The sequence below is a fragment of the Rhinatrema bivittatum genome, chromosome 15 (assembly GCF_901001135.1).
Source record: "Rhinatrema bivittatum chromosome 15, aRhiBiv1.1, whole genome shotgun sequence".
In the NCBI taxonomy this organism is placed as follows: Eukaryota; Metazoa; Chordata; class Amphibia; order Gymnophiona; family Rhinatrematidae; genus Rhinatrema; species Rhinatrema bivittatum.
In genome coordinates, this window is record NC_042629.1 from 5046513 (window position 1) to 5073404 (window position 26892).

General features: G+C 54.6%; 1 protein-coding gene across 1 annotated transcript in view; it reads left to right on the forward strand.

Moving 5' to 3' along the window:
- Positions 1-26892, forward strand: part of APP (amyloid beta precursor protein) — a 300473-nt gene that overhangs the window by 165816 nt on the left and 107765 nt on the right. Inside the window, 2 exon segments of the mRNA XM_029577860.1 lie at positions 7701-7813; positions 11317-11510. Of these exon segments, the coding sequence (XP_029433720.1) occupies positions 7701-7813; positions 11317-11510 (307 nt within the window).

The window sequence follows — 26892 nt, forward strand, 5'->3', positions numbered from 1 at the left end:
CAGGTAGTGGAACTTCCGTCCTTCCCACCGGACGCCCCTCAATCTCTCAGGCGCCTAGACGTGAAGCGAGTTCTCTTGCGTTATTTGGAAGTGACGAATGAATTTCGACTCTCCGATCATCTTTTTGTCCTCTGGTCCGGGACTAGAAAGGGCCAACAGGCGACGAAGACCACCATTGCGCGCTGGCTCAAGGAAGCGGTGGCTTCAGCGTACATCGGCTCCGGAAAGGTTCCTCCGATAGGAATCAAGGCTCATTCTCTGAGAGCCCAGGCCACTTCCTATGCGGAGTCGCAGCACGTCTCCGTTCAGGAAATCTGTAGGGCAGCGACCTGGAAATCCTTACATACGTTTTCCAGACACTACCGGCTCCACTTGCCGGAAGCGGAATCGGGCTCCTTCGGGGACAGGGTTATCCGAGCAGGGTTCTCAGGGACCCACCCGGTTTAGGGACGCTTTGGTACATCCCACCGTCTGGACTGATCCTAGTACGTACAGGGAAAAGAAAATTATTTCTTACCTGCTAATTTTCGTTCCTGTAGTACTTAGGATCAGTCCAGACGCCCGCCCTGGTCGTGATTGGTTCTGGGGGTTTACCTGCTCGAATCCGCTTGCTCCTGTCCTATTGCTTAGCCTCCTTCTTTGGGGGCTTTCTGTCTGCGTGTGTTGTTTCTGTTGTCAGTTCTTTTGGCAAGTTGTTCTGGTTCACTGTTTTTACCGTTATTACAGTTGCCTTTCTGGCTATGCTTGATCCTTCCTCCTCGGTCTATCCAGTTTTCTGTCGTGGCTTTGATATTCTCGATACTGAGGACTAGGAGGGTTGCACCAGCTTATATGCCAGCACCCTCAGAAGTTTGCTCTGACTCCATCTGCTGGACGGGGGACATAACCCACCGTCTGGACTGATCCTAAGTACTACAGGAACGAAAATTAGCAGGTAAGAAATAATTTTCTTGTTTAGGTCACTTTGCTAAGGCTCCTCTTACAGCAGGGGGAGAGCTCTCCGCTGGTGCTGGCTCATCGCTCTCTAGCCTGGTGACTTGCTGACAGGCTGTTGCCTTTTTTCTTTCTTTCTTTTCTCATTTTCCTCACTGAGGGCTCAGTTGGGGTAAGTGTACTTTTGTTTCATCTTCTTTTTCAGCAGAAGACTGCAATTTTTTTGACTCCGTTCGGCTCTCTGAGGTGAAAGTCGGTAGCGCCGGGAAGGTAATTCCCCGTCAGTTCTTCTTCAGGTCGGTGGGGGACCGCGGCAAGCGTCCGTTGCTGGGTCGGCGCTCATTTTAGGCGCGAGCCACCTGTAGAGCCTCCCCCCCCTCTCTCTCTCCCTGCGGCAATGCAGTCCGCGGCGCCTTGTGAGGGCTCCGACAGGGCCGGATTATTTTCTGAAGAGGGTCTGTGCTCAGGCTGTTTCCCCGAGGGGGAATGTGTGCCAGCTACTAACAAGGACGTTCGAGCTGCAGACCGCGTGGGAAGGAAGCGCCAGGCCCCGTTCCCTCTCAGCGCTGGAACGGCGGCCATTTTGTTGCAAGATTCTGATGCCGCGCTTTCTGAGGAGGACACGGATAATCCGTTCCCCACTTCTAGGCCCGTTTTGGACCCTTACTCCGAGTCTAATCCTGGTAGGCAGAGGGGGGATCCCCCGGTGGGTGACCCCTCAGGATGCCAGGCCTTTTCCCCTGAATTCATAGTCCTGATGCACAGGGCTTTTCTTCAGAGCAGAGACACGACCTTCGGGACCTGGGGACCCTCTCCCCCCAAGATACCATGTCCTACCCCCCTCCTGGGTGGGACCCTCCCTCAGGCTCGCCCCCCTTTAGTAGGCGGGGGAGCGGGGACATCTCGTGGCCCTACCGGGACACCATCGATAATACAGACTTCGTCGGGGGAAGGACAATCCCAGGACCCTGACGTGGACGACCCCACCTTGGCAGCCCAGGTGGAGGGCGACGACCCTAGGGTCCTCCGCATCTTCCAAGCGGCGGAGTTAGATGACCTCATTCCCTACATCCTCCAGGAAATGGATATTGATCCCCCTCCAGAACCGGTGGGGCCTGACCCGGCTCTCAAGAAGGGGGACCCCCTCCTAGCAGGACTGTGGCCTCTAGCCAAGTCTTTTCCCACTCATCACAAGATCTTGCAGTTGATCACTCGGGAATGGGATTCCCCTGAGGCCAACCTTAGGGTCGGTAGAGCCATGGAAAAATTGTATCCTCTGCCGGCCGATTTTTTTGGAAATTCTCAAAGTTCCCGCCGTAGATTCTGCGGTATCAGCGGTCACAAAGCATACCACTATTCCTGTCACTGGAGGGACGGCGTTGAAGGATATGCAGGATCGGAAGCTGGAGGTTTACCTCAAGCGTATCTTTGAGGTCTCGGCCTTAGGGATGCGGGTGGCTATCTGCAGTTCCCTCGCACAGCGAGCGGGTCTTTGGTGGGTGCAGCAGCTTCTCACCTCCCAGTCCTTACCAGACGCTGAGGCTCACCAGGCGGACAGACTGGAAGCCGTGGTTGCCTATGGAGCGGATGCTTTATATGATCTTTTAAGGGTCCTAGCCCGAACCATGGTGGCGGCGGTCTCAGCGCGTCGGCTCCTTTGGCTTCGCAATTGGTCGGCTGATGCCTCTTCCAAGAAATGTTTGGGGTCCCTTCCTTTTATCTTTTTGGTGAAGACTTGGATCAGATCATCAAGTCCCTTAATGAGAACGCGGTGCACAAGTTGCCCGAAGATCGACCCCGTTCGTCAAGATCATATAATTACTCCAGAAACCGTTATCGTAACCAGCGGAGAGCGCGTCCTCAGAGGCAACAGCCACCTCGGGCTCCCTCTTCTCGTTCGCACTCCTGGAACCGGCCTTTTCGTGGGCGCCGCCAGGGTAAGGAAGCGCAGGGTGCTGGTACATCCGCTAAATCTACCCAATGATGCCAGACAGACCCGCGAGGTGGTCCCTCGACTGGGGGGTCGCCTTGCTCTCTTCTACGAAGAGTGGGTCCAAATCACGTCGGATCAATGGGTTCTGGATATTCTAAGACGAGGTTACGCTTTGGATTTTGTTTGCGCTCCTCGGGACCGGTTCCTGTTTTCCCCTTGCGGGTCCTTAATCAAACAGGGAGCCATGCGGCAGACCCTCTATCGTCTCCTTCAATTGGGGGCCATAGTGCCGGTGCCAGCTGCCGAACTGGGCCGGGGGCATTATTCAATCTACTTTGTGGTTCCCAAGAAGGAAGGTACTTTTCATCCTATCCTGGACCTCAAGCAAGTCAACCAGTCCCTCAGTCCCTCGTTTCCGCATGGAGACACTCCGTTCAGTGTTAGCGGCAGTTCATATGGGAGAATTCTTGGCTTCGTTGGATCTCACGGAGGCGTATCTCCACATACCAATTTTTCAAGGTCATCAGCGTTACCTACGCTTCAAAGTTTTTGGGTCAACACTTCCAATTTCGCGCTCTTCCCTTTGGCCTGGCCACAGCTCCACGGGTTTTCACGAAGATCATGGTGGTAGTGGCGGCAACCTTGCGCAAGGAAGGCATCCTTGTGCATCCTTACCTAGACGATTGGCTCATCCGTGCAAAGTCACGAGTGCAGTGTATCCTCGCAGTCGACAGAGTGGTACAACTTCTCCAATCTCTGGGATGGATTGTCAACTTCACCAAGAGCAGCCTGGTCCCGTCCCAGTCGTTGGATTTTCTGGGAGCTCACTTCGACACCAAGAATGCCAGGGTTTTTCTGCATCCGGACAGAGCTCATTCTCTGCGTCAGCAGATTCAAGGATTTATGGCGCTCGAGATGCCCACTGCCTGGGACTACTTGCAGGTACTGGGGGCCATGGCCTCGACCTTGGGCATTTGCGCATCTGAGGCCTCTGCAGAGATCCCTACTCAGCCGGTGTCGAGAGATTTCCAGGCAATCCTTCCTATTCCGAGAGGAACCTTCATCAGTCTCCATTGGTGGCTGGAACCGCGGCACCTAGCTCAGGGGGTGTCGCTGGAGGACCCGGATTGGGTGATTATCACCACGGACGCCAGCCTCACAGGCTGGGGAGCGGTCTGTCGGGACAGCTCAGTCCAGGGTCGATGGACAGAGGAACAGTCGAAGTGGCCCATCAACCGCTTGGAGACCAGGGCGGTACGTCTGGCATTACAGGGTTTCTTCCCCATAGTACGCCATCAAGCAGTCAGGGTGCTATCGGACAATGCGACTACAGTGGCGTACATCAATCGCCAGGGAGGCACGAGAAGTCGGTTGGTCTCTCTGGCAACCGACAAATTGATGGAGTGGGCAGAGCTTCACCTCCAACGACTAGCGGCCTCGCACATAGCGGGAGTGGACAACGTACAGGCGGACTTTCTCAGCCGACAAAACTTGGATCCCGGAGAGTGGGAGCTCTCGCAGCAGGCGATGCGGATAATAGTACGGCGATGGGGGACACCGCACGTAGACCTAATGGCAACCGCCGGAAATGCAAAGGCCGCCCGCTTCTTCAGCCGCAGGTGGGAGCGCGGCGCCGAGGGCGTGGACGCGCTGGTCCTGCCCTGGCCGCGCCACTGTCTCCTATATGTTTTCCCACTGTGGCCCCTCGTGGGCAAGGTCATCCGCAGGATAGAGGCACACCAAGGGCCGGTGATCCTTGTGGCGCCAGAGTGGCCCCAACGACCGTGGTTCGCGGATCTGCGCAATTTGACGGTGGAGGGTCCCCTTCGTCTCGGTCAGCTGCCAAGTCTTCTACGCCAGGGACCAATATTTTTCAAGGAGGCAGATCTCTTCTGTCTTGCGGCCTGGCTTTTGAGAGGCGTCAGTTAAGGAGGCGCGGTTATCCGGAGCCGGTTATTTCAACGCTACTGAAAGCACGTAAGATGTCCACCTCTGTTACCTATGTTCGAGTCTGGAAGGTCTTTGAGGATTGGTGTGGAGCGAATGACATTCTTCCCATGCAGGTCTCAGTGCCACAAGTCCTTTCCCTCTTGCAGGCAGGTTTGGATTTGGGTCTTGCTTACAATTCTCTTCGGGTTCAGGTGGCAGCCTTGGGGGCTTTTCTTCGCAGTGGAAATAAGGAGTTTCTGTCCTTGTATCCAGATGTCTCCCGTTTCCTTAAAGGAGTGAAACACTTGAAGCCTCTGATTCGCCCACCTTGTCCGTCGTGGAATCTGAATCTGGTGCTCCGAGTCCTCTGTGGTTTGCCGTTCGAACCTCTAAGCTCGGCTACCATCAAGGACGTCACTCTCAAGACCATTTTTCTCGTGGCAATCAGTTCAGCAAGACGTATTTCCGAGCTGCAGGCCCTATCCTGTCGTGAACCATACCTTCGTTTCATGCCTGAAGGGGTTTCGCTGAGGACGGTTCCTTCTTTTCTCCCTAAAGTGGTTTCAGCATTCCACCTCAACCAATCGGTGGAATTACCATCTTTTGCCTCTTCTGAGTCTGGAGACCTGCGTAGACTGGATGTACGGCGGTCTCTGATACGCTATCTGGAGGTGACTAATGATTTTCGGCTCTCCGATCATCTGTTTATCCTCTGGTCCGGACCCCGGAAGGGTTGCATGGCCTCCAAACAATCTATAGCGCGGTGGTTGAAGGGAGCGATCATAGCGGCGTACCTTGGCGTAGGTAAGTCCCCTCCGCTGGTTGTCAAGGCTCATTCTCTTCGAGCCCAGGCGACATCTTGGGCGGAGAGCTCCTCCGTCTCCACTCAGGAGATTTGTAGGGCGGCCACCTGGAAGTCGATCCATACTTTTGCGAGACATTATCGCCTGGACGTCGGTGCTCCGTTGGGCGGTCAGCTTGGAGACAAGGTAATACGAGCAGGGCTGTCTGCGGCCCACCCGTGATGGGAAAGCTTTGGTACATCCCACCGTCTGGAATGATCCTGGTATGTACAGGGAAAAGAAAATTATTCCTTACCTGCTAATTTTCGTTCCTGTAATACCATGGATCATTCCAGACATCCTCCCTTGGTTTGGGGGTTTGCTTGTGGGACATCCCTGCCTACCTGTCTTAACAATCTTTTACTCTGTATTTCGAATACTGCGCGTCTTTTTTGTTCACGCACTGCTGTTCGCAAGTTCACTGTTCAGAATTTAGTTGCTGTTTATTTGGACAGTGGTTATTTCAATTCCTTTTTTGATTACTTGATCCCTCTGTTTTTAGTCTCTTTCTTTTGGGCTTTGTTAGTCTAGTTACTGAGAGCTGTTACAGGGGAGGCGTGGTTATATGGGTCCTCCCCTGGGAATTTTGTGTTCTGACTCCATCTGCTGGACATGGAACATAACCCACCGTCTGGAATGATCCATGGTATTAAAGGAATGAAAATTAGCAGGTAAGGAATAATTTTCTTTTGGGTGTGGGATGGCCTCATGACCAGCCTTACTCACCCCAGACACTGCGAGTCTCGAATGAGTAAGCAAGGACACCACCATCATGCTCTGTGAGGCGTCACCCTCACTGTGATTTCCCTTAGGCGTGCATGCACACACTCAGCCCAGATTTAAAGGTCCCATGGCTGGAAGACAAGAGCAGCATAGATTGATGACATCAGCACTGTCAAGGATTTAAACCCAGTTCAGCTCCTAGTCGGCAACAGGTCCTCCTGCCTTGCCATGCTGTCTGCAATATGTGTTGCTTTCCAGTCCTGTTGCTTCCTGTGCTGCCCTGGCCTAGTTATCTCGCTGCCTTCCTTGAGTCTCCCTCTGATTGCTGCTTGGATCTTGACCATTGCCTGGATACCGACGCTGCCTGATCTTTGCCTGCCCTGACCATTGTCTGCACTCCACCCTCCGGTTTTTGGCCTGATTATTGCTACCACCTGATAATTCTCTACAGGACCTCACCTAATTCCTACCAGCCTCCAAACCCAAGGGCACAACCTATGGCGGAAGCCCAACTTCTGTCTCAATGTGAGCATGTCTCCCTGCCGTCAGCAGTCGCCTAGCCATTTCGTTAACTTGCCACAGCCAAGAACTCACATGCCCAAAGGCATTCCCACCAGATATGGAAATGTTCCTGCAGTTTTTAGTGCCTTATGATGTTCTTTATTGTTTTGTTTAATCATTTGTTTAATTATTGTCTCTAATTGCTAATCTTCTTTGTCCAGACTGTCTTTAGACAAATGGACATGTGTTAAATTGTATTAAATAAATAAAGAATCAGGAATAACCTGGCAGTGCTTCCATTGCTTTCCTGGCTGGCATGTGGGCCCTTGTGTTACCCAGAGGTGGTGGGTGCACAGGAGGTGTCCTGGCAGGGAAACAGGACTTGTTTTCTGACTTATCCCCCCCCCACCCACCCACCCACTAATAATCTCATGTTACTTCCAGTGGATCATCGCCTGTGATGGGAAATAACTTGAATTTGATTTATTTACAGATGCAGCATGGGGAGGGTCATTTTCAAAGCCACTTACCCTGGTAGATAGAGACTTACCTGGGTAAAGTGGCCCCTCTGCAGCCACATACGTCAGCGGGGGATGGAAACCGTGCACATTGATTGGATCTTGACATCTACATGTTGTGTTCCCGTGAAGTTTTGCCTGCTGAAATAGCAAGTGCATCTCGCACAGGTCCTCCGTACACGTGGGCAAGCTTCCCAGGGAAGTCCCCAGCCCCCCTTTATTTGTTTTCCAGAAAGCTCTGCTTCTGGAGACAGCACGTGCTAGGCATTGTTCTGGCTCTGCAGAGTTGGGTGACGGTTTCTAATCTTTGCTCTTTTTCAGTTGGGGAGTTTGTGAGTGATGCTCTTCTGGTCCCTGATAAATGCAAGTTCCTGCACCAGGAAAGGATGGATATCTGTGAGACCCACCTGCACTGGCACACGGTTGCCAAAGAGGTACTGCACCACTGCTGGCATTCCTGCAATTTCATACTGTATTAACGGGTTTTGATTTGTTTTTTTGACTCAATTTTATTAGTTGTAATTCATGTATTAATGCATTATATGTTATTGCATTTTTATGAAAAGTATTGTTGTCTGCTTTGGGCAGGTCTTTCAACTGATAAAGCAGGGAAACTTTGCAAAATAACAATTGAAATGCCCCATCCCTTGGTTACCATGACACTAGTGCTCGGAAATAATGGTGAACAAACAGAAACCAAAAAAAGTGATTTGATTGAACTAATGTAGGTCCTAATTTAATAAGATGAGCGTAAGAAGGAGGGCAGTCCTTTCTTGTCAGATCTGAAATGTCTGATCCTTTTAACTTCAAAAGTCTTCTGTTCCTGAATTGTTTTAATTTTTCCTTTAATTTTCCTGGTCATAAGGTGATCGATGCAGTGACCAGAAAGGGCTCAACAAAGACCTGAGTTTCTTACCTCATTATCGGGCCGATACAGTACCGATGCGTAAAAAAAAAGTGCGGCAGTGTCGGGCGCCCGCTCATTTGACGTGCGCGCATTTTGGTTCTCGATCTGCTCGATTCAGTATTCAAATTAGATGCAAATCCAAGCAGCGCCATAGGAGCGCCAAAAGCGCGCCTATGAAGCAGTAGGCATTCGCAGTCGATTTTACTGTATACAGTATCCACAATGCGCTGGATCCATACCTGTCATTTCTAATTCATTTTGAAAATGTAGGAAATGTTATCGTTCTGGAAATATTACATTCCAAACTTTTCATTAATTTGGAAACATCCAATTTCCCCCCCCCCCCCCACCTTTGTGACATCATCACCTTGTCATAATCCTACCTTGGACGTATATATAAGTCGCATCGCCAAGTAGCAAAAATCCCTTTGCATTTGGTTCGGGCCAGGACAGAGCGGTTACAGCAGTACCTTTTGGATATCATTCAGAAGATCGGCAATGCTTTCAGCTGGTAAGTGGATGGTTCTTTCCAACAGACCCCGCATGGACACTGGGGCCACTGCCCTGAGCATCCGGATGTCCTTGATCGGAGGACCCGCTACCTTCCACGTCCGGGCGCTCAAGGCAGCGGCCATGGACGTTGGAAGGCAGCAGGGCCTCCGATCATGGATGTCCGGAAAGAGGCGGGAACGTCGGCCCCTACCTTCCATGTCCGGGCGCTTGTGAAGGACTGGAAAGGCGCTCAAGGCAGCCTGGACGTCCGGAAATAGCTACCTTCCAACGTCCATGGCCGCTGCCTTGAGAGCCCGGACGTGCAATGTAGGGGCCTCCGATCATGGACGTTCCCGCCTCTTTCCGGACGTCCATGATCGGAGGCCCCGTTGCCTTCCAACGTCCATGGCCGCTGCCTTGAGAGCCCGGACGTGCAAGGTAGGGGCCTCCGATCATGGACGTTCCCGCCTCTTTCCGGATGTCCATGATCGGAGGCCCTGCTGCCTTCCAACGTCCATGCTCATGTAGTCCATGACGCTATTCGATGCTGTCCGTTGGATATTCACGACTGTCAAGAGCACAGCACCACACTAACGCCAGGGTCAGGGTAGGCGGTAAATATTGAGGGTAAAGACACGGAAAATGTGCAGGTTAAAGACGTGCTATTTTGGGCGCGCGTTACTGTATCGAGGGGAATAGCTAATCAGCTCATTATACATCATTAAACACCATTAACATAGCATCTATATGCAGCGGGCGTCAGTTGTTACGTGTTGTTTTCAGCATGCGCTAAGGACGTGGTAGAGCATATACTGGATCGTACGTCCGTCATACGCGTCTAAAACACGTGTCCAAGTTGCTTAAAAAAGCGCACAAGCTGGCCCGCGCCTTACTGTATCGGCCTTATAAATTTATCCTGCCTGTTACCTCTTGATCACCCCTCAGCCCAGGTTCCCTTCCTCATCAATGGAAGGTCTGTTAGGATTCACATAGATTACATGGCAAATGCCATCTTCTGCTTATTCTGTTCTGACTTGAGACGGGGAGTATGAGCTCCTGAAAGCTGGGCAAGAAACTTATTGTTAGTCTGATAAAAAGGTATCTTTCACTAACCTTTATTTCCGTGGTAACAGAGCAACCACTTTACTTGCACCATTAGCCTCATGCCCTGTATCTTGGTTGCTATAAACGTGTTCACATATGATAGCACCAGATTACAGAATAAGGAGGAAAGCCATGCCATTTAGATCTTAACTTTGTCCTAGTTAGTATGAAAATAATTCTAAGGAGAGTTAGGCCAGTGCACCTGGGTAAATTGGTATTTACCTCAGGAAATTGCTCTCTAGAAAAATGAGGTCAATTTTCAAAGGTATTAATGCGAGGAGAAAATGTTTTCTTTGTGTAAATTGCTCTCTCTTAATATAACATAACATAAAGTCTTCCCATACTGGGTCAGACCAAAGGTCCATCAAGCCCAATATCCTGTTTCCAACAGTGGCCAATCTAGCTCACAAGTTCCTGGCAGGATCCCAAGGGGTAGATAGATTCCAAGCTGCTTATCCCAAGAATAACAGTGGATTCTGCAATTCCACTTTAATAATGGTTAATGGACTTTTCCTCTAGGAACTTGTCCAAACCTTTTTTAAATGCAGCTACACTAACAGTTCTCACAACATCCTCTGGCAGTGAATTCCAGAGCTTAATTATACATTGAGAAAAACATTTTTCTCTTATTAGTTGTAAATATATTTACCCAGTAACGTCATTGTGGGTCCCCTAGTCTTTGTTCTTTTTGAAAGAGTAAATAACCAATTAACGTTTACTCCTTCCAGTTCACACATTACTTTATAATGTGGCATTCCACAACACATGTGAAGTTTTATCCATATGAAGAGGAGGTGTTCCCAGGGGTGTATTTTGGTCACTGAAGGAGAATAGCACTCAGTGGGCTTTGAAAATTGTCTCCAGTCGGACAAGAGCTGTGAGCTGGGCTGGAGGATGCAGGCTGTGTGTTTAAACTCTTTAATCTGTATCAGCAGGTGTGCCGCAGTCTGTGCAATTTCTAATTTCCATTCCCGGACACTCAGACTTGCCTTTTACATAAGGAGAAAAGCAGACCGCACCTGCTTATGCGGTTTATTGTGGATGAGTTTGTGCCGGGATAGAGCAGCAAGAGCCCCTCTGAGCCCAGATTCCCCACTGGGACTCGTTGCAGGGAAAGCCAATTCTCAAATGATTTCACTCGGGTGATGAAGCAGTTACCCAGCTACAATCAGGGGCTGAGAGCTGTTGTCCCCCTCTGTGGATACTTTTACTCCTGTCACAGGGGGTGCAGAGATTTCATTGTGAAATCCCTGTGTGCGCTTCATGGCAATGACTTTGTATCTGCTGTGCTGGCCGGCCCTTGAATTGTGCAAGGAGAAAATCGCAGAGAGTAGGCCATGGGCATTTCAGTAATGCAGAGTCTGTAAGGAGCGCCCTCTCTTCTTCTTCACTGCCTAGAAGTGTCAGTATTTCAGCTTTTGTTTTTCTGCTTAGTCCTGCAGTGAGAAGAGCATGAATCTTCATGACTATGGCATGCTCCTTCCCTGTGGAATCGACAGGTTTCGTGGTGTGGAGTTTGTCTGCTGCCCAGTAGCAGATGAAAATGATAATCCCGATTCAGCTGATGCAGAGGACGATGATTCGGACGTCTGGTGGGGAGGTGCTGAAGCAGATTATGCAGATACCAGGTATCGTTTTACTGACTGACAGGAAATAATTCAGTATAACTGCCCCTCACCCCTGTATACCAAAGTCCAGGACCCCTCATTGGACCAAATAACATCCCAGGTGGTTGGTGGGGGCTCTCCTCCTCTGATTTTGTGGCTGTGCCAGGGCTATAGTGATAGCAGCGTGGCGCCCCCTTCCCCTGGCCTGGTGCCCATCTTGCCTGCCACGTTTTACTGCTCACAGACAAACAGAGTCCCAGTAGTGTGGTGAATGAAACGAAGGTCAAATAAGTGAAAGTTTGGGCCAGCAATATGATGTCTCTGTTGGTGTGATATCTACGTTAAGAACCTCTCATACAGAGTGATGAACGAGGCTTACCTTGTTGTGTATTTACATTTACTATTGATGGCTTTTTCCAGATGAAATAATGCATTAGATATTTTTTGCTGGTGTAAGTCAGGCTGTGCTGGGAAGAGGATGTGGGAGGGAATTAGTTGTCATTCTTTTTTGTACGCTAAGCAATACTGTCAAACTGTGTCGCAATAGATAATGACATTTCCAACAAGATTTCTGTTTGTATTACATGACCTTTAAAAGGGATGAGTGGACTGAAGCACATGAAATTAATTTACATTTGGAGCACAGCTTGATCAAGAGGCGAACGTTTTTATTCTGATGTGAGACTGCAGCGGTTGCTTAATGGGGGACACTTTACATCCTTGTAGGTTTGTGACTAGTTCTCCCTTCATGCTAGGACCCACAGAGGATCACAGATTTCTTAAGGTAGCTCAGGAAGTGGCTTCACCTGCACTTTTCCTACTTATTGAAGTGACCACTTTTCTTTGGATTAGTGACAGCCTGCTTCATTAGAAGGCAGTTCTGAGGATGGCTGATATATTGAATTTTCCAACATATGCACATGTTTTCCAATGTGTAGTCAAGCTGCAGAAATAGCAGATGCAAGTACCTTGGTACTTTTGGAAAACATCCATATACTGGGAAAGTGAAATATGCATGTGAACATCTTTCCCTGCCCCTACCTCCCAGAGCACCCTTTCCACTGTGGGTGAAACGAGGTGGCCCAGCAGGGAGCAGTTGTCCGCCCCATGGATCTCGCCAGTAACGCCTTCTGAGAAGTCACCTTGGTGTGTGCTCTGAAATGACTGAGAGCACAGAGGTCATCGGGGCGATTTGGAAGATAAGCATTTTATGCGTTTGATCAATAAATAAAATAAATAGATTTTCTATACCGTCGTTAAGTTGAGCCATCACAATGGTTTACAAATTATAAAATACATAGGATAAAACATACAAAGTTAATAAAGAGTTGAAACCTAAACTAATAATAGAACAATAAATATTTTAAAAACATAAAAGAAATAAAACAAGAATGGGTTAAATGAAGCCTAAGATTCCTGGCCATCAGGGTGGAAGAACGAGTGCTCTTCTAGCCTTACTGAGAGCAGGTGATGTGGACTCTGTGTGCATTTTCTGATTCTGTGTGCACTTTTCAAACCGTTGCACTGGCATGGGAAGAAATTGGAAGGGACCGCATGGACTTTGCACATCTTGGCAGCTTTCTTAGCTGAAACTTTCCCTTTGATCATTTGTGCAAAGCCTGGGGATAAAAAGCCCACTCAGACACTTCTTCAGTGCGGGCGCTTTGAACATTGTTTTTAGCTTTTTCGGGAGATGCTGCCCCCGCACTTGCCTGTTGGGTATCTGTTTTGGCTCTGATGTCCTGGAGAGAGCTTACATTTGCCCAGCCTGCTTTTGACTCTCTGCACTTTCCGTTCTTTCGTCAGTCTGGGCTGCAGAGAATAAAAGAAAGAAGTATGGTTAGAATCTGGAGGGAGAGAAGTTAGCACCTTGTGATTTTATCAGTATGTCCTGCCATTTTCCTTCGTTTCTTTAACTGTAGACACCATAATGCAAGGTTAAAAGACTTTGGTTGTTATGACCCTAGTAATGAAGCTAGAGAAAACAGTTAATAGCTGGCCCCTTTCCTATGCACTTTCTGCTGTGAGGCCGAGGAAGTCTGAAGTTGCAATTCCAGTCTTGTGCTCAAAAGTCGAGCCTATTTATTTGTACTGTACTCGCTCCCATGTGGAAATCAGGAACTCCTGAAGAACAGTGTACAGGAAATGCTCTGGTGGATCCTACCAGGGCTTGAATGATTCCCTGAAATGCATCTGCCTGGGAAGCAGCATGCCAAGCATCTCGGGAAGATGAGTGGGAACTGATTGAAGCAGAATGCTTTAGAGCCAGCCTACGAAATGTTTACACTCTGTGCCCCAGGAAGTCACTGGAGAAGGCTGTGAATAATTGAAAGCATCTCCCAGCCAAAGGCTGCTGTTATTGTGTAATGTGGGTTAGACCTGTGAAAAGCTCAGTACAGTTCACGGCTGCTTTCCTTGATCATGGATATTAGGTTTAGCATTAAGAAGACGACAGTCACTGTCTGATTCCTTCCCTCAGCAAGAGGATCTATTAATGAAATGAAGTCATTAAGGGAGCGGGTGAGGGAGCAGCCCAGAAGTCAGATAAATATTGGGATAGTGCTAATGGAGGAGCGGAGAAGAATGGAAGTGATGAAGCAGCTTATTGCTTTCAGAGGCAATTGCAGGAGTGCAGCGTCAGCAGCTGAGTATAAAACTGTAACCGTTGGTGATGGACGAGTCCTTGCAGAGAAGCGATGGATATCATTTGAGAAATGTCGACGGCTTTAGCACACTCTGCCCCAAGCCTGCAGGGGTTAGAGAATATTCATCTCTTCCTTCTTAGCCTGGGAGAGACCTCATGCCAGAATATTAACCTTAAGACTGATTCACAGGGTGAAGCTCTGGAAACAGATCTTAACATTTTGTGTGGTTGAATATCGGAACGGATTTTGCTATGGCATGCCTATAAGAATAAACTTATATAAGCTTGCTCAAAGATTTGATCCTGTATGGTATGTTGAGTCTACAGTAACAAAAGAAGGAGCTGCAAATCTTATCCTATGGAAAACCTATGAAAGAACAGTTGGCCCTTGAGAAACATTTAATCTTCCCTGACACCAAGACCTCTGAGCTTTGGGCGAGAGTTCAGAGTGCAGACCAGGGCAGAACTCAGAGGACAGGAAGGGCCTGGCAGCACTGCTAAAATAAGCAGTCTGTTGACTGCTTATTTTAGCATTCAGATGAGCATTAAATGACTGAAGGTTGGAGGTGCAGAATCCCTGAGTGTGCTGGAGCTGTAATGCACGGTGACATCTCGGACGTGGCTCGTCCCGGCTCTTGCACACATCTGTATATCACACATTGGGATTCCCTTTATTCCACAGTTCTAAGCAGGTAACAAAAACACATTTGTAAAATAACAAAAAACCCATACTAGGCCATTAACAGCAACAGAGGCAGAGACCTGACACTAAACGCCAGACAGAAATGCATTCTAAGCTGTGTCAGACAGAGGCCAGTTTACCCGTGTGCTGAAATATTTGCAATTGTTAACATATGTTACCAGCTGGTTATCACATACAATCTAGTTTATGTATGTTATCAGCACTTTTAGCACATGTTAATTAGCTCACAAAAGTTTTAATGCGAAAACCTATGCTAATGATTTAATGAGATTCAAAATGACAAAACAGGCGATTAGTGTATTAAAAACACACATTAAAATGTGAAAAATTGAGCACAAACCCATTAACACAAAAACCTTAACCACACTCTCTTCATACCAATAAGCCATGGTTCAAGCTTTTTAACTGAGGTACAAGGTGAGGGCTGAGAATGAGAACCTATATAATAAGACCTGCCACCTGACCTCCACTGGGGGAAAGACTACATAAGATTTTCTCTACTGGGTCAGACCAAAGGTCCATCAAGCCCAGCTTCCTGTCTCCCACTGTGGCCAATCCAGGTCATAAGGACCTGGCAGAATCTAAGAGGTAGGAAAATTCCAAGCTGCTTATCCCAGGGATAATAAGTGGATTTCCCCAAGTCCACCTTAATAATGGACTTTTCTTCCAGGAACTTGTCCAAGCCTTTTTAAAATCCAGCTAACACTAACAGCTTTCACCACTTCCTCCAGCAACGAATTACAGAGTTTAATTATGCATTGAGGAAAAAAAATATTTTCTCCTATTTCTCTTAAATGTATTACCTAGTAACTTCATTGTGTGTTCCCTGGTGTTTGTACTGTGTATGTTTGGAACATGGCCAACCTCCTGTTCAAAAAAAACCCTAAACAAATAAAATAAAACCAGAATCTCCCAACTGGCTCTGAAAGCATGGGAGAGATTTCCCCTGGAAGATTTAATGTGGAGCTGAGATGTGTTTGCTACAAAAAGGCATCAGGCACATTAATCAGGAAGCACTAGAGGGATTCAGGAGGTGGATGCCCATTGCTCACACTGCACAGAGCAGAGACATGCCCCATTTTCACAGACTGACTGACTTAGCTTTTAATAATTGAACGTTAGCCAGTAAATTGTTTGAGTTGGTAAAACCTTCTGAAAGTTATATAAAAAATATGGGGGTAATATTTGGGCATTAACCAGCTGGCTATTCAATGGTGCAGCTGCACTACTGCATACAGCTCTATAGCATGACCAGAATTGATCGGATAAGATATCCAGCTATCTCTCGATTTTGGAATCAGCTGGATAACTTCTCCAGCCAATTTAATTCCATCCTGGAACGCTCCTATATTATTCAGCTAAATTTAAGAGAGATAATGAGATATCCATCTATAAGTGAGCCAGATAAAGGCCCAAATATTCAAATGTTGACATTTAGCTAGATAACTAAAAAATCAGCTAAATACATTTGAGTATGGATCCCTATATGTTTAAAAGTTGAATGATTAATTTCAAGTGTGCACCAGTAATGATAGATAAGGTGAGGGAAGATCTTAATGAATGGGATCAAAGAAACATAGAATATCTCAGCAGATAAAAATCACATGGCTCATCCAGTCCCTTTGTGTTGCAGTACTGCACATCTCACCCAATCTTCAGCTTTACCCAGAGAAAGGTTGTAACAGACACCAGCAGAGTGCTGCCCCTTCACTCACCCAGGGGGGAGGGTACAGCATAGGGGAGCAGAGTGCTGCCCCTTCACTCACCCAGGGGGGAGGGTTACAGCATAGGGGAGCAGAGTGCTGCCCCTTCACTCATCCAGGGGGGAGGGTACAGCATAGGGGAGCAGAGTGCTGCCCCTTCACTCATCCAGGGGGGAGGGTACAGCATAGGGGAGCAGAGTGCTGCCCCTTCACTCGCCCAGGGGGGAGGTTTACAGCATAGGGGAGCAGAGTGCTGCCCCTTCACTCACCCAGGGGGGAGGTTACAGCATACGGGAGCAGAGTGCTGCCCCTTCACTCGCCCAGGGGGGAGGTTTACAGCATACGGGAGCAGAGTGCTGCCCCTTCACTCACCCAGGGGGGAGGGTACAGCATAGGGGAGCAGAGTGCTGCCCCTTCACTCGCCCAGGGGGGAGGGTTACAGCATACGGGAGCAGAGTGCTGCCCCTTCACTCGCCCAGGGGGGAGGGTTACAGCATACGGGAGCAGAGTGCTGCCCCTTCACTCGCCCAGGGGGGAGGGTTACAGCATAGGGGAGCAGAGTGCTGCCCCTCCACTCGCCCAGGGGGGAGGGTACAGCATAGGGGAGCAGAGTGCTGCCCCTTCACTCGCCCAGGGGGGAGGGTACAGCATAGGGGAGCAGAGTGCTGCCCCTTCACTCACCCAGAGGGGAGGGTACAGCATACGGGAGCAGAGTGCTGCCCCTTCACTCACCCAGGGGGGAGGGTTACAGCATACGGGAGCAGAGTGCTGCCCCTTCACTCGCCCAGAGGGGAGGGTACAGCATACGGGAGCAGAGTGCTGCCCCTTCACTCGCCCAGGGGGGAGGGTTACAGCATACGGGAGCAGAATGCTGCCCCTTCACTCACCCAGGGGGGAGGGTTACAGCATACGGGAGCAGAGTGCTGCCCCTTCACTCGCCCAGGGGGGAGGGTTACAGCATACGGGAGCAGAGTGCTGCCCCTTCACTCGCCCAGGGGGGAGGGTTACAGCATACGGGAGCAGAGTGCTGCCCCTTCACTCGCCCAGGGGGGAGGGTTACAGCATAGGGGAGCAGAGTGCTGCCCCTCCACTCGCCCAGGGGGGAGGGTACAGCATAGGGGAGCAGAGTGCTGCCCCTTCACTCGCCCAGGGGGGAGGGTACAGCATACGGGAGCAGAGTGCTGCCCCTTCACTCACCCAGGGGGGAGGGTTACAGCATACGGGAGCAGAGTGCTGCCCCTTCACTCGCCCAGGGGGGAGGGTTACAGCATACGGGAGCAGAGTGCTGCCCCTTCACTTGCCCAGGGGGGAGGGTACAGCATACGGGAGCAGAGTGCTGCCCCTTCACTCGCCCAGGGGGGAGGGTACAGCATAGGGGAGCAGAGTGCTGCCCCTTCACTCGCCCAGGGGGGAGGGTTACAGCATACGGGAGCAGAGTGCTGCCCCTTCACTCGCCCAGAGGGGAGGTTACAGCATACGGGAGCAGAGTGCTGCCCCTTCACTCGCCCAGGGGGGAGGGTTACAGCATACGGGAGCAGAATGCTGCCCCTTCACTCGCCCAGGGGGGAGGGTTACAGCATACGGGAGCAGAGTGCTGTCCCTTCACTCGCCCAGGGGGGAGGGTTACAGCATACGGGAGCAGAGTGCTGCCCCTTCACTCGCCCAGGGGGGAGGGTTACAGCATACGGGAGCAGAGTGCTGCCCCTTCACTCGCCCAGGGGGGAGGGTTACAGCATAGGGGAGCAGAGTGCTGCCCCTCCACTCGCCCAGGGGGGAGGGTTAAAGCATAGGGGAGCAGAGTGCTGCCCCTTCACTCGCCCAGGGGGGAGGGTTACAGCATACGGGAGCAGAGTGCTGCCCCTTCACTCGCCCAGGGGGGAGGGTTACAGCATACGGGAGCAGAGTGCTGCCCCTTCACTCGCCCAGGGGGGAGGGGTACAGCATACGGGAGCAGAGTGCTGCCCCTTCACTCACCCAGAGGGGAGGTTACAGCATACGGGAGCAGAGTGCTGCCCCTTCACTCGCCCAGGGGGGAGGGTTACAGCATACGGGAGCAGAATGCTGCCCCTTCACTCGCCCAGGGGGGAGGGTTACAGCATACGGGAGCAGAGTGCTGCCCCTTCACTCGCCCAGGGGGGAGGGTTACAGCATACGGGAGCAGAGTGCTGCCCCTTCACTCGCCCAGGGGGGAGGGTTACAGCATACGGGAGCAGAGTGCTGCCCCTTCACTCGCCCAGGGGGGAGGTTTACAGCATAGGGGAGCAGAGTGCTGCCCCTTCACTCACCCAGGGGGGAGGTTACAGCATACGGGAGCAGAGTGCTGCCCCTTCACTCGCCCAGGGGGGAGGTTTACAGCATACGGGAGCAGAGTGCTGCCCCTTCACTCACCCAGGGGGGAGGGTACAGCATAGGGGAGCAGAGTGCTGCCCCTTCACTCGCCCAGGGGGGAGGGTTACAGCATACGGGAGCAGAGTGCTGCCCCTTCACTCGCCCAGGGGGGAGGGTTACAGCATACGGGAGCAGAGTGCTGCCCCTTCACTCGCCCAGGGGGGAGGGTTACAGCATAGGGGAGCAGAGTGCTGCCCCTTCACTCGCCCAGGGGGGAGGGTACAGCATAGGGGAGCAGAGTGCTGCCCCTTCACTCGCCCAGGGGGGAGGGTACAGCATACGGGAGCAGAGTGCTGCCCCTTCACTCACCCAGAGGGGAGGGTACAGCATACGGGAGCAGAGTGCTGCCCCTTCACTCACCCAGGGGGGAGGGTTACAGCATACGGGAGCAGAGTGCTGCCCCTTCACTCGCCCAGAGGGGAGGTTACAGCATACGGGAGCAGAGTGCTGCCCCTTCACTCGCCCAGGGGGGAGGGTTACAGCATACGGGAGCAGAATGCTGCCCCTTCACTCACCCAGGGGGGAGGGTTACAGCATACGGGAGCAGAGTGCTGCCCCTTCACTCGCCCAGGGGGGAGGGTTACAGCATACGGGAGCAGAGTGCTGCCCCTTCACTCGCCCAGGGGGGAGGGTTACAGCATACGGGAGCAGAGTGCTGCCCCTTCACTCGCCCAGGGGGGAGGGTTACAGCATAGGGGAGCAGAGTGCTGCCCCTCCACTCGCCCAGGGGGGAGGGTACAGCATAGGGGAGCAGAGTGCTGCCCCTTCACTCGCCCAGGGGGGAGGGTACAGCATACGGGAGCAGAGTGCTGCCCCTTCACTCGCCCAGGGGGGAGGGTTACAGCATACGGGAGCAGAGTGCTGCCCCTTCACTCGCCCAGGGGGGAGGGTTACAGCATACGGGAGCAGAGTGCTGCCCCTTCACTTGCCCAGGGGGGAGGGTACAGCATACGGGAGCAGAGTGCTGCCCCTTCACTCGCCCAAGGGGGAGGGTACAGCATAGGGGAGCAGAGTGCTGCCCCTTCACTCGCCCAGGGGGGAGGGTTACAGCATACGGGAGCAGAGTGCTGCCCCTTCACTCGCCCAGAGGGGAGGTTACAGCATACGGGAGCAGAGTGCTGCCCCTTCACTCGCCCAGGGGGGAGGGTTACAGCATACGGGAGCAGAATGCTGCCCCTTCACTCGCCCAGGGGGGAGGGTTACAGCATACGGGAGCAGAGTGCTGTCCCTTCACTCGCCCAGGGGGGAGGGTTACAGCATACGGGAGCAGAGTGCTGCCCCTTCACTCGCCCAGGGGGGAGGGTTACAGCATACGGGAGCAGAGTGCTGCCCCTTCACTCGCCCAGGGGGGAGGGTTACAGCATAGGGGAGCAGAGTGCTGCCCCTCCACTCGCCCAGGGGGGAGGGTTAAAGCATAGGGGAGCAGAGTGCTGCCCCTTCACTCGCCCAGGGGGGAGGGTTACAGCATACGGGAGCAGAGTGCTGCCCCTTCACTCGCCCAGGGGGGAGGGTTACAGCATACGGGAGCAGAGTGCTGCCCCTTCACTCGCCCAGGGGGGAGGGTTACAGCATACGGGAGCAGAGTGCTGCCCCTTCACTCCCCCAGGGGGGAGGTTACAGCATACGGGAGCAGAGTGCTGCCCCTTCACTCGCCCAGGGGGGAGGGTTACAGCATACGGGAGCAGAATGCTGCCCCTTCACTCGCCCAGGGGGGAGGGTTACAGCATACGGGAGCAGAGTGCTGCCCCTTCACTCGCCCAGGGGGGAGGGTTACAGCATACGGGAGCAGAGTGCTGCCCCTTCACTCGCCCAGGGGGGAGGGTTACAGCATACGGGAGCAGAGTGCTGCCCCTTCACTCGCCCAGGGGGGAGGGTTACAGCATAGGGGAGCAGAGTGCTGCCCCTTCACTCGCCCAGGGGGGAGGGTTACAGCATACGGGAGCAGAGTGCTGCCCCTTCACTCGCCCAGGGGGGAGGGTACAGCATACGGGAGCAGAGTGCTGCCCCTTCACTCGCCCAGGGGGGGGGGTACAGCATAGGGGAGCAGAGTGCTGCCCCTTCACTCGCCCAGGGGGGAGGGTTACAGCATACGGGAGCAGAGTGCTGCCCCTTCACTCACCCAGAGGGGAGGGTACAGCATACGGGAGCAGAGTGCTGCCCCTTCATTCGTCCAGGGGGGAGGGTACAGCATATGGGAGCAGAGTGCTGCCCCTTCACTCACCCAGGGGGGAGGGTTACAGCATACGGGAGCAGAGTGCTGCCCCTTCACTCGCCCAGGGGGGAGGGTTACAGCATACGGGAGCAGAATGCTGCCCCTTCACTCGCCCAGGGGGGAGGGGTACAGCATACGGGAGCAGAGTGCTGCCCCTTCACTCGCCCAGGGGGGAGGGTTACAGCATACGGGAGCAGAGTGCTGCCCCTTCACTCGCCCAGGGGGGAGGGTTACAGCATAGGGGAGCAGAGTGCTGCCCCTTCACTCGCCCAGGGGGGAGGGGTACAGCATAGGGGAGCAGAGTGCTGCCCCTTCACTCGCCCAGGGGGGAGGGTTACAGCATACGGGAGCAGAGTGCTGCCCCTTCACTTGCCCAGGGGGGAGGGTACAGCATACGGGAGCAGAGTGCTGCCCCTTCACTCGCCCAGGGGGGAGGGTACAGCATAGGGGAGCAGAGTGCTGCCCCTTCACTCGCCCAGGGGGGAGGGTTACAGCATACGGGAGCAGAGTGCTGCCCCTTCACTCACCCAGAGGGGAGGGTACAGCATACGGGAGCAGAGTGCTGCCCCTTCATTCGTCCAGGGGGGAGGGTACAGCATATGGGAGCAGAGTGCTGCCCCTTCACTCACCCAGGGGGGAGGGTTACAGCATACGGGAGCAGAGTGCTGCCCCTTCACTCGCCCAGGGGGGAGGGTTACAGCATACGGGAGCAGAGTGCTGCCCCTTCACTCGCCCAGGGGGGAGGGTTACAGCATACGGGAGCAGAGTGCTGCCCCTTCACTCGCCCAGGGGGGAGGGTTACAGCATACGGGAGCAGAGTGCTGCCCCTTCACTCGCCCAGGGGGGAGGGTACAGCATACGGGAGCAGAGTGCTGCCCCTTCACTCGCCCAGGGGGGAGGGTACAGCATAGGGGAGCAGAGTGCTGCCCCTTCACATCCAGGGGGGAGGGTACAGCATACGGGAGCAGAGTGCTGCCCCTTCACTCACCCAGGGGGGAGGGTTACAGCATACGGGAGCAGAGTGCTGCCCCTTCACTCACCCAGAGGGGAGGGTACAGCATACGGGAGCAGAGTGCTGCCCCTTCACTCACCCAGGGGGGAGGGTTACAGCATACGGGAGCAGAGTGCTGCCCCTTCACTCGCCCAGAGGGGAGGGTACAGCATACGGGAGCAGAGTGCTGCCCCTTCACTCGCCCAGGGGGGAGGGTTACAGCATACGGGAGCAGAATGCTGCCCCTTCACTCACCCAGGGGGGAGGGTTACAGCATACGGGAGCAGAGTGCTGCCCCTTCACTCGCCCAGGGGGGAGGGTTACAGCATACGGGAGCAGAGTGCTGCCCCTTCACTCGCCCAGGGGGGAGGGTTACAGCATAGGGGAGCAGAGTGCTGCCCCTCCACTCGCCCAGGGGGGAGGGTACAGCATAGGGGAGCAGAGTGCTGCCCCTTCACTCGCCCAGGGGGGAGGGTACAGCATACGGGAGCAGAGTGCTGCCCCTTCACTCACCCAGGGGGGAGGGTTACAGCATACGGGAGCAGAGTGCTGCCCCTTCACTCGCCCAGGGGGGAGGGTTACAGCATACGGGAGCAGAGTGCTGCCCCTTCACTCGCCCAGGGGGGAGGGTACAGCATACGGGAGCAGAGTGCTGCCCCTTCACTCGCCCAGGGGGGAGGGTACAGCATAGGGGAGCAGAGTGCTGCCCCTTCACTCGCCCAGGGGGGAGGGTTACAGCATACGGGAGCAGAGTGCTGCCCCTTCACTCGCCCAGAGGGGAGGTTACAGCATACGGGAGCAGAGTGCTGCCCCTTCACTCGCCCAGAGGGGAGGTTACAGCATACGGGAGCAGAGTGCTGCCCCTTCACTCGCCCAGGGGGGAGGGTTACAGCATACGGGAGCAGAATGCTGCCCCTTCACTCGCCCAGGGGGGAGGGTTACAGCATACGGGAGCAGAGTGCTGTCCCTTCACTCGCCCAGGGGGGAGGGTTACAGCATACGGGAGCAGAGTGCTGCCCCTTCACTCGCCCAGGGGGGAGGGTTACAGCATACGGGAGCAGAGTGCTGCCCCTTCACTCGCCCAGGGGGGAGGGTTACAGCATAGGGGAGCAGAGTGCTGCCCCTCCACTCGCCCAGGGGGGAAGGTTAAAGCATAGGGGAGCAGAGTGCTGCCCCTTCACTCGCCCAGGGGGGAGGGTTACAGCATACGGGAGCAGAGTGCTGCCCCTTCACTCGCCCAGGGGGGAGGGTTACAGCATACGGGAGCAGAGTGCTGCCCCTTCACTCGCCCAGGGGGGGAGGTTTACAGCATAGGGGAGCAGAGTGCTGCCCCTTCACTCACCCAGGGGGCAGGGTTACAGCATACGGGAGCAGAGTGCTGCCCCTTCACTCACCCAGAGGGGAGGGTACAGCATACGGGAGCAGAGTGCTGCCCCTTCACTCACCCAGGGGGGAGGGTTACAGCATACGGGAGCAGAGTGCTGCCCCTTCACTCACCCAGAGGGGAGGTTACAGCATACGGGAGCAGAGTGCTGCCCCTTCACTCGCCCAGGGGGGAGGGTTACAGCATACGGGAGCAGAATGCTGCCCCTTCACTCGCCCAGGGGGGAGGGTTACAGCATACGGGAGCAGAGTGCTGCCCCTTCACTCGCCCAGGGGGGAGGGTTACAGCATACGGGAGCAGAGTGCTGCCCCTTCACTCGCCCAGGGGGGAGGGTTACAGCATACGGGAGCAGAGTGCTGCCCCTTCACTCGCCCAGGGGGGAGGGTTACAGCATAGGGGAGCAGAGTGCTGCCCCTTCACTCGCCCAGGGGGGAGGGTTACAGCATACGGGAGCAGAGTGCTGCCCCTTCACTCGCCCAGGGGGGAGGGTACAGCATACGGGAGCAGAGTGCTGCCCCTTCACTCGCCCAGGGGGGAGGGTACAGCATAGGGGAGCAGAGTGCTGCCCCTTCACTCGCCCAGGGGGGAGGGTTACAGCATACGGGAGCAGAGTGCTGCCCCTTCATTCGTCCAGGGGGGAGGGTACAGCATATGGGAGCAGAGTGCTGCCCCTTCACTCACCCAGGGGGGAGGGTTACAGCATACGGGAGCAGAGTGCTGCCCCTTCACTCACCCAGGGGGGAGGGTTACAGCATACGGGAGCAGAGTGCTGCCCCTTCACTCGCCCAGGGGGGAGGGTTACAGCATACGGGAGCAGAATGCTGCCCCTTCACTCGCCCAGGGGGGAGGGTTACAGCATACGGGAGCAGAGTGCTGCCCCTTCACTCGCCCAGGGGGGAGGGTTACAGCATACGGGAGCAGAGTGCTGCCCCTTCACTCGCCCAGGGGGGAGGGTTACAGCATAGGGGAGCAGAGTGCTGCCCCTTCACTCGCCCAGGGGGGAGGGTTACAGCATAGGGGAGCAGAGTGCTGCCCCTTCACTCGCCCAGGGGGGAGGGTTTACAGCATACGGGAGCAGAGTGCTGCCCCTTCACTTGCCCAGGGGGGAGGGTACAGCATACGGGAGCAGAGTGCTGCCCCTTCACTCGCCCAGGGGGGAGGGTACAGCATAGGGGAGCAGAGTGCTGCCCCTTCACCCGCCCAGGGGGGAGGGTTACAGCATACGGGAGCAGAGTGCTGCCCCTTCACTCACCCAGAGGGGAGGGTACAGCATACGGGAGCAGAGTGCTGCCCCTTCATTCGTCCAGGGGGGAGGGTACAGCATATGGGAGCAGAGTGCTGCCCCTTCACTCACCCAGGGGGGAGGGTTACAGCATACGGGAGCAGAGTGCTGCCCCTTCACTCGCCCAGGGGGGAGGGTTACAGCATACGGGAGCAGAGTGCTGCCCCTTCACTCGCCCAGGGGGGAGGGTTACAGCATACGGGAGCAGAGTGCTGCCCCTTCACTCGCCCAGGGGGGAGGGTTACAGCATACGGGAGCAGAGTGCTGCCCCTTCACTCGCCCAGGGGGGAGGGTACAGCATACGGGAGCAGAGTGCTGCCCCTTCACTCGCCCAAGGGGGAGGGTACAGCATAGGGGAGCAGAGTGCTGCCCCTTCACTCGCCCAGGGGGGAGGGTTACAGCATCCGGGAGCAGAGTGCTGCCCCTTCACTCGCCCAGGGGGGAGGTTACAGCATACGGGAGCAGAGTGCTGCCCCTTCACTCGCCCAGGGGGGAGGGTTACAGCATACGGGAGCAGAATGCTGCCCCTTCACTCGCCCAGGGGGGAGGGTTACAGCATACGGGAGCAGAGTGCTGTCCCTTCACTCGCCCAGGGGGGAGGGTTACAGCATACGGGAGCAGAGTGCTGCCCCTTCACTCGCCCAGGGGGGAGGGTTACAGCATACGGGAGCAGAGTGCTGCCCCTTCACTCGCCCAGGGGGGAGGGTTACAGCATAGGGGAGCAGAGGGCTGCCCCTCCACCCGCCCAGGGGGGAGGGTTAAAGCATAGGGGAGCAGAGTGCTGCCCCTTCACTCGCCCAGGGGGGAGGGTTACAGCATACGGGAGCAGAGTGCTGCCCCTTCACTCGCCCAGGGGGGAGGGTTACAGCATACGGGAGCAGAGTGCTGCCCCTTCACTCGCCCAGGGGGGAGGGTTACAGCATACGGGAGCAGAGTGCTGCCCCTTCACTCACCCAGAGGGGAGGTTACAGCATACGGGAGCAGAGTGCTGCCCCTTCACTCGCCCAGGGGGGAGGGTTACAGCATACGGGAGCAGAATGCTGCCCCTTCACTCGCCCAGGGGGGAGGGTTACAGCATACGGGAGCAGAGTGCTGCCCCTTCACTCGCCCAGGGGGGAGGGTTACAGCATACGGGAGCAGAGTGCTGCCCCTTCACTCGCCCAGGGGGGAGGGTTACAGCATACGGGAGCAGAGTGCTGCCCCTTCACTCGCCCAGGGGGGGAGGGTTACAGCATAGGGGAGCAGAGTGCTGCCCCTTCACTCGCCCAGGGGGGAGGGTTACAGCATAGGGGAGCAGAGTGCTGCCCCTTCACTCGCCCAGGGGGGAGGGTACAGCATACGGGAGCAGAGTGCTGCCCCTTCACTCGCCCAGGGGGGAGGGTACAGCATACGGGAGCAGAGTGCTGCCCCTTCACTCGCCCAGGGGGGAGGGTTACAGCATACGGGAGCAGAGTGCTGCCCCTTCACTCACCCAGAGGGGAGGGTACAGCATACGGGAGCAGAGTGCTGCCCCTTCATTCGTCCAGGGGGGAGGGTACAGCATATGGGAGCAGAGTGCTGCCCCTTCACTCACCCAGGGGGGAGGGTTACAGCATACGGGAGCAGAGTGCTGCCCCTTCACTCGCCCAGGGGGGAGGGTTACAGCATACGGGAGCAGAATGCTGCCCCTTCACTCGCCCAGGGGGGAGGGTTACAGCATACGGGAGCAGAGTGCTGCCCCTTCACTCGCCCAGGGGGGAGGGTTACAGCATACGGGAGCAGAGTGCTGCCCCTTCACTCGCCCAGGGGGGAGGGTTACAGCATAGGGGAGCAGAGTGCTGCCCCTTCACTCGCCCAGGGGGGAGGGTTACAGCATAGGGGAGCAGAGTGCTGCCCCTTCACTCGCCCAGGGGGGAGGGTTACAGCATACGGGAGCAGAGTGCTGCCCCTTCACTTGCCCAGGGGGGAGGGTACAGCATACGGGAGCAGAGTGCTGCCCCTTCACTCGCCCAGGGGGGAGGGTACAGCATAGGGGAGCAGAGTGCTGCCCCTTCACTCGCCCAGGGGGGAGGGGTACAGCATACGGGAGCAGAGTGCTGCCCCTTCACTCACCCAGA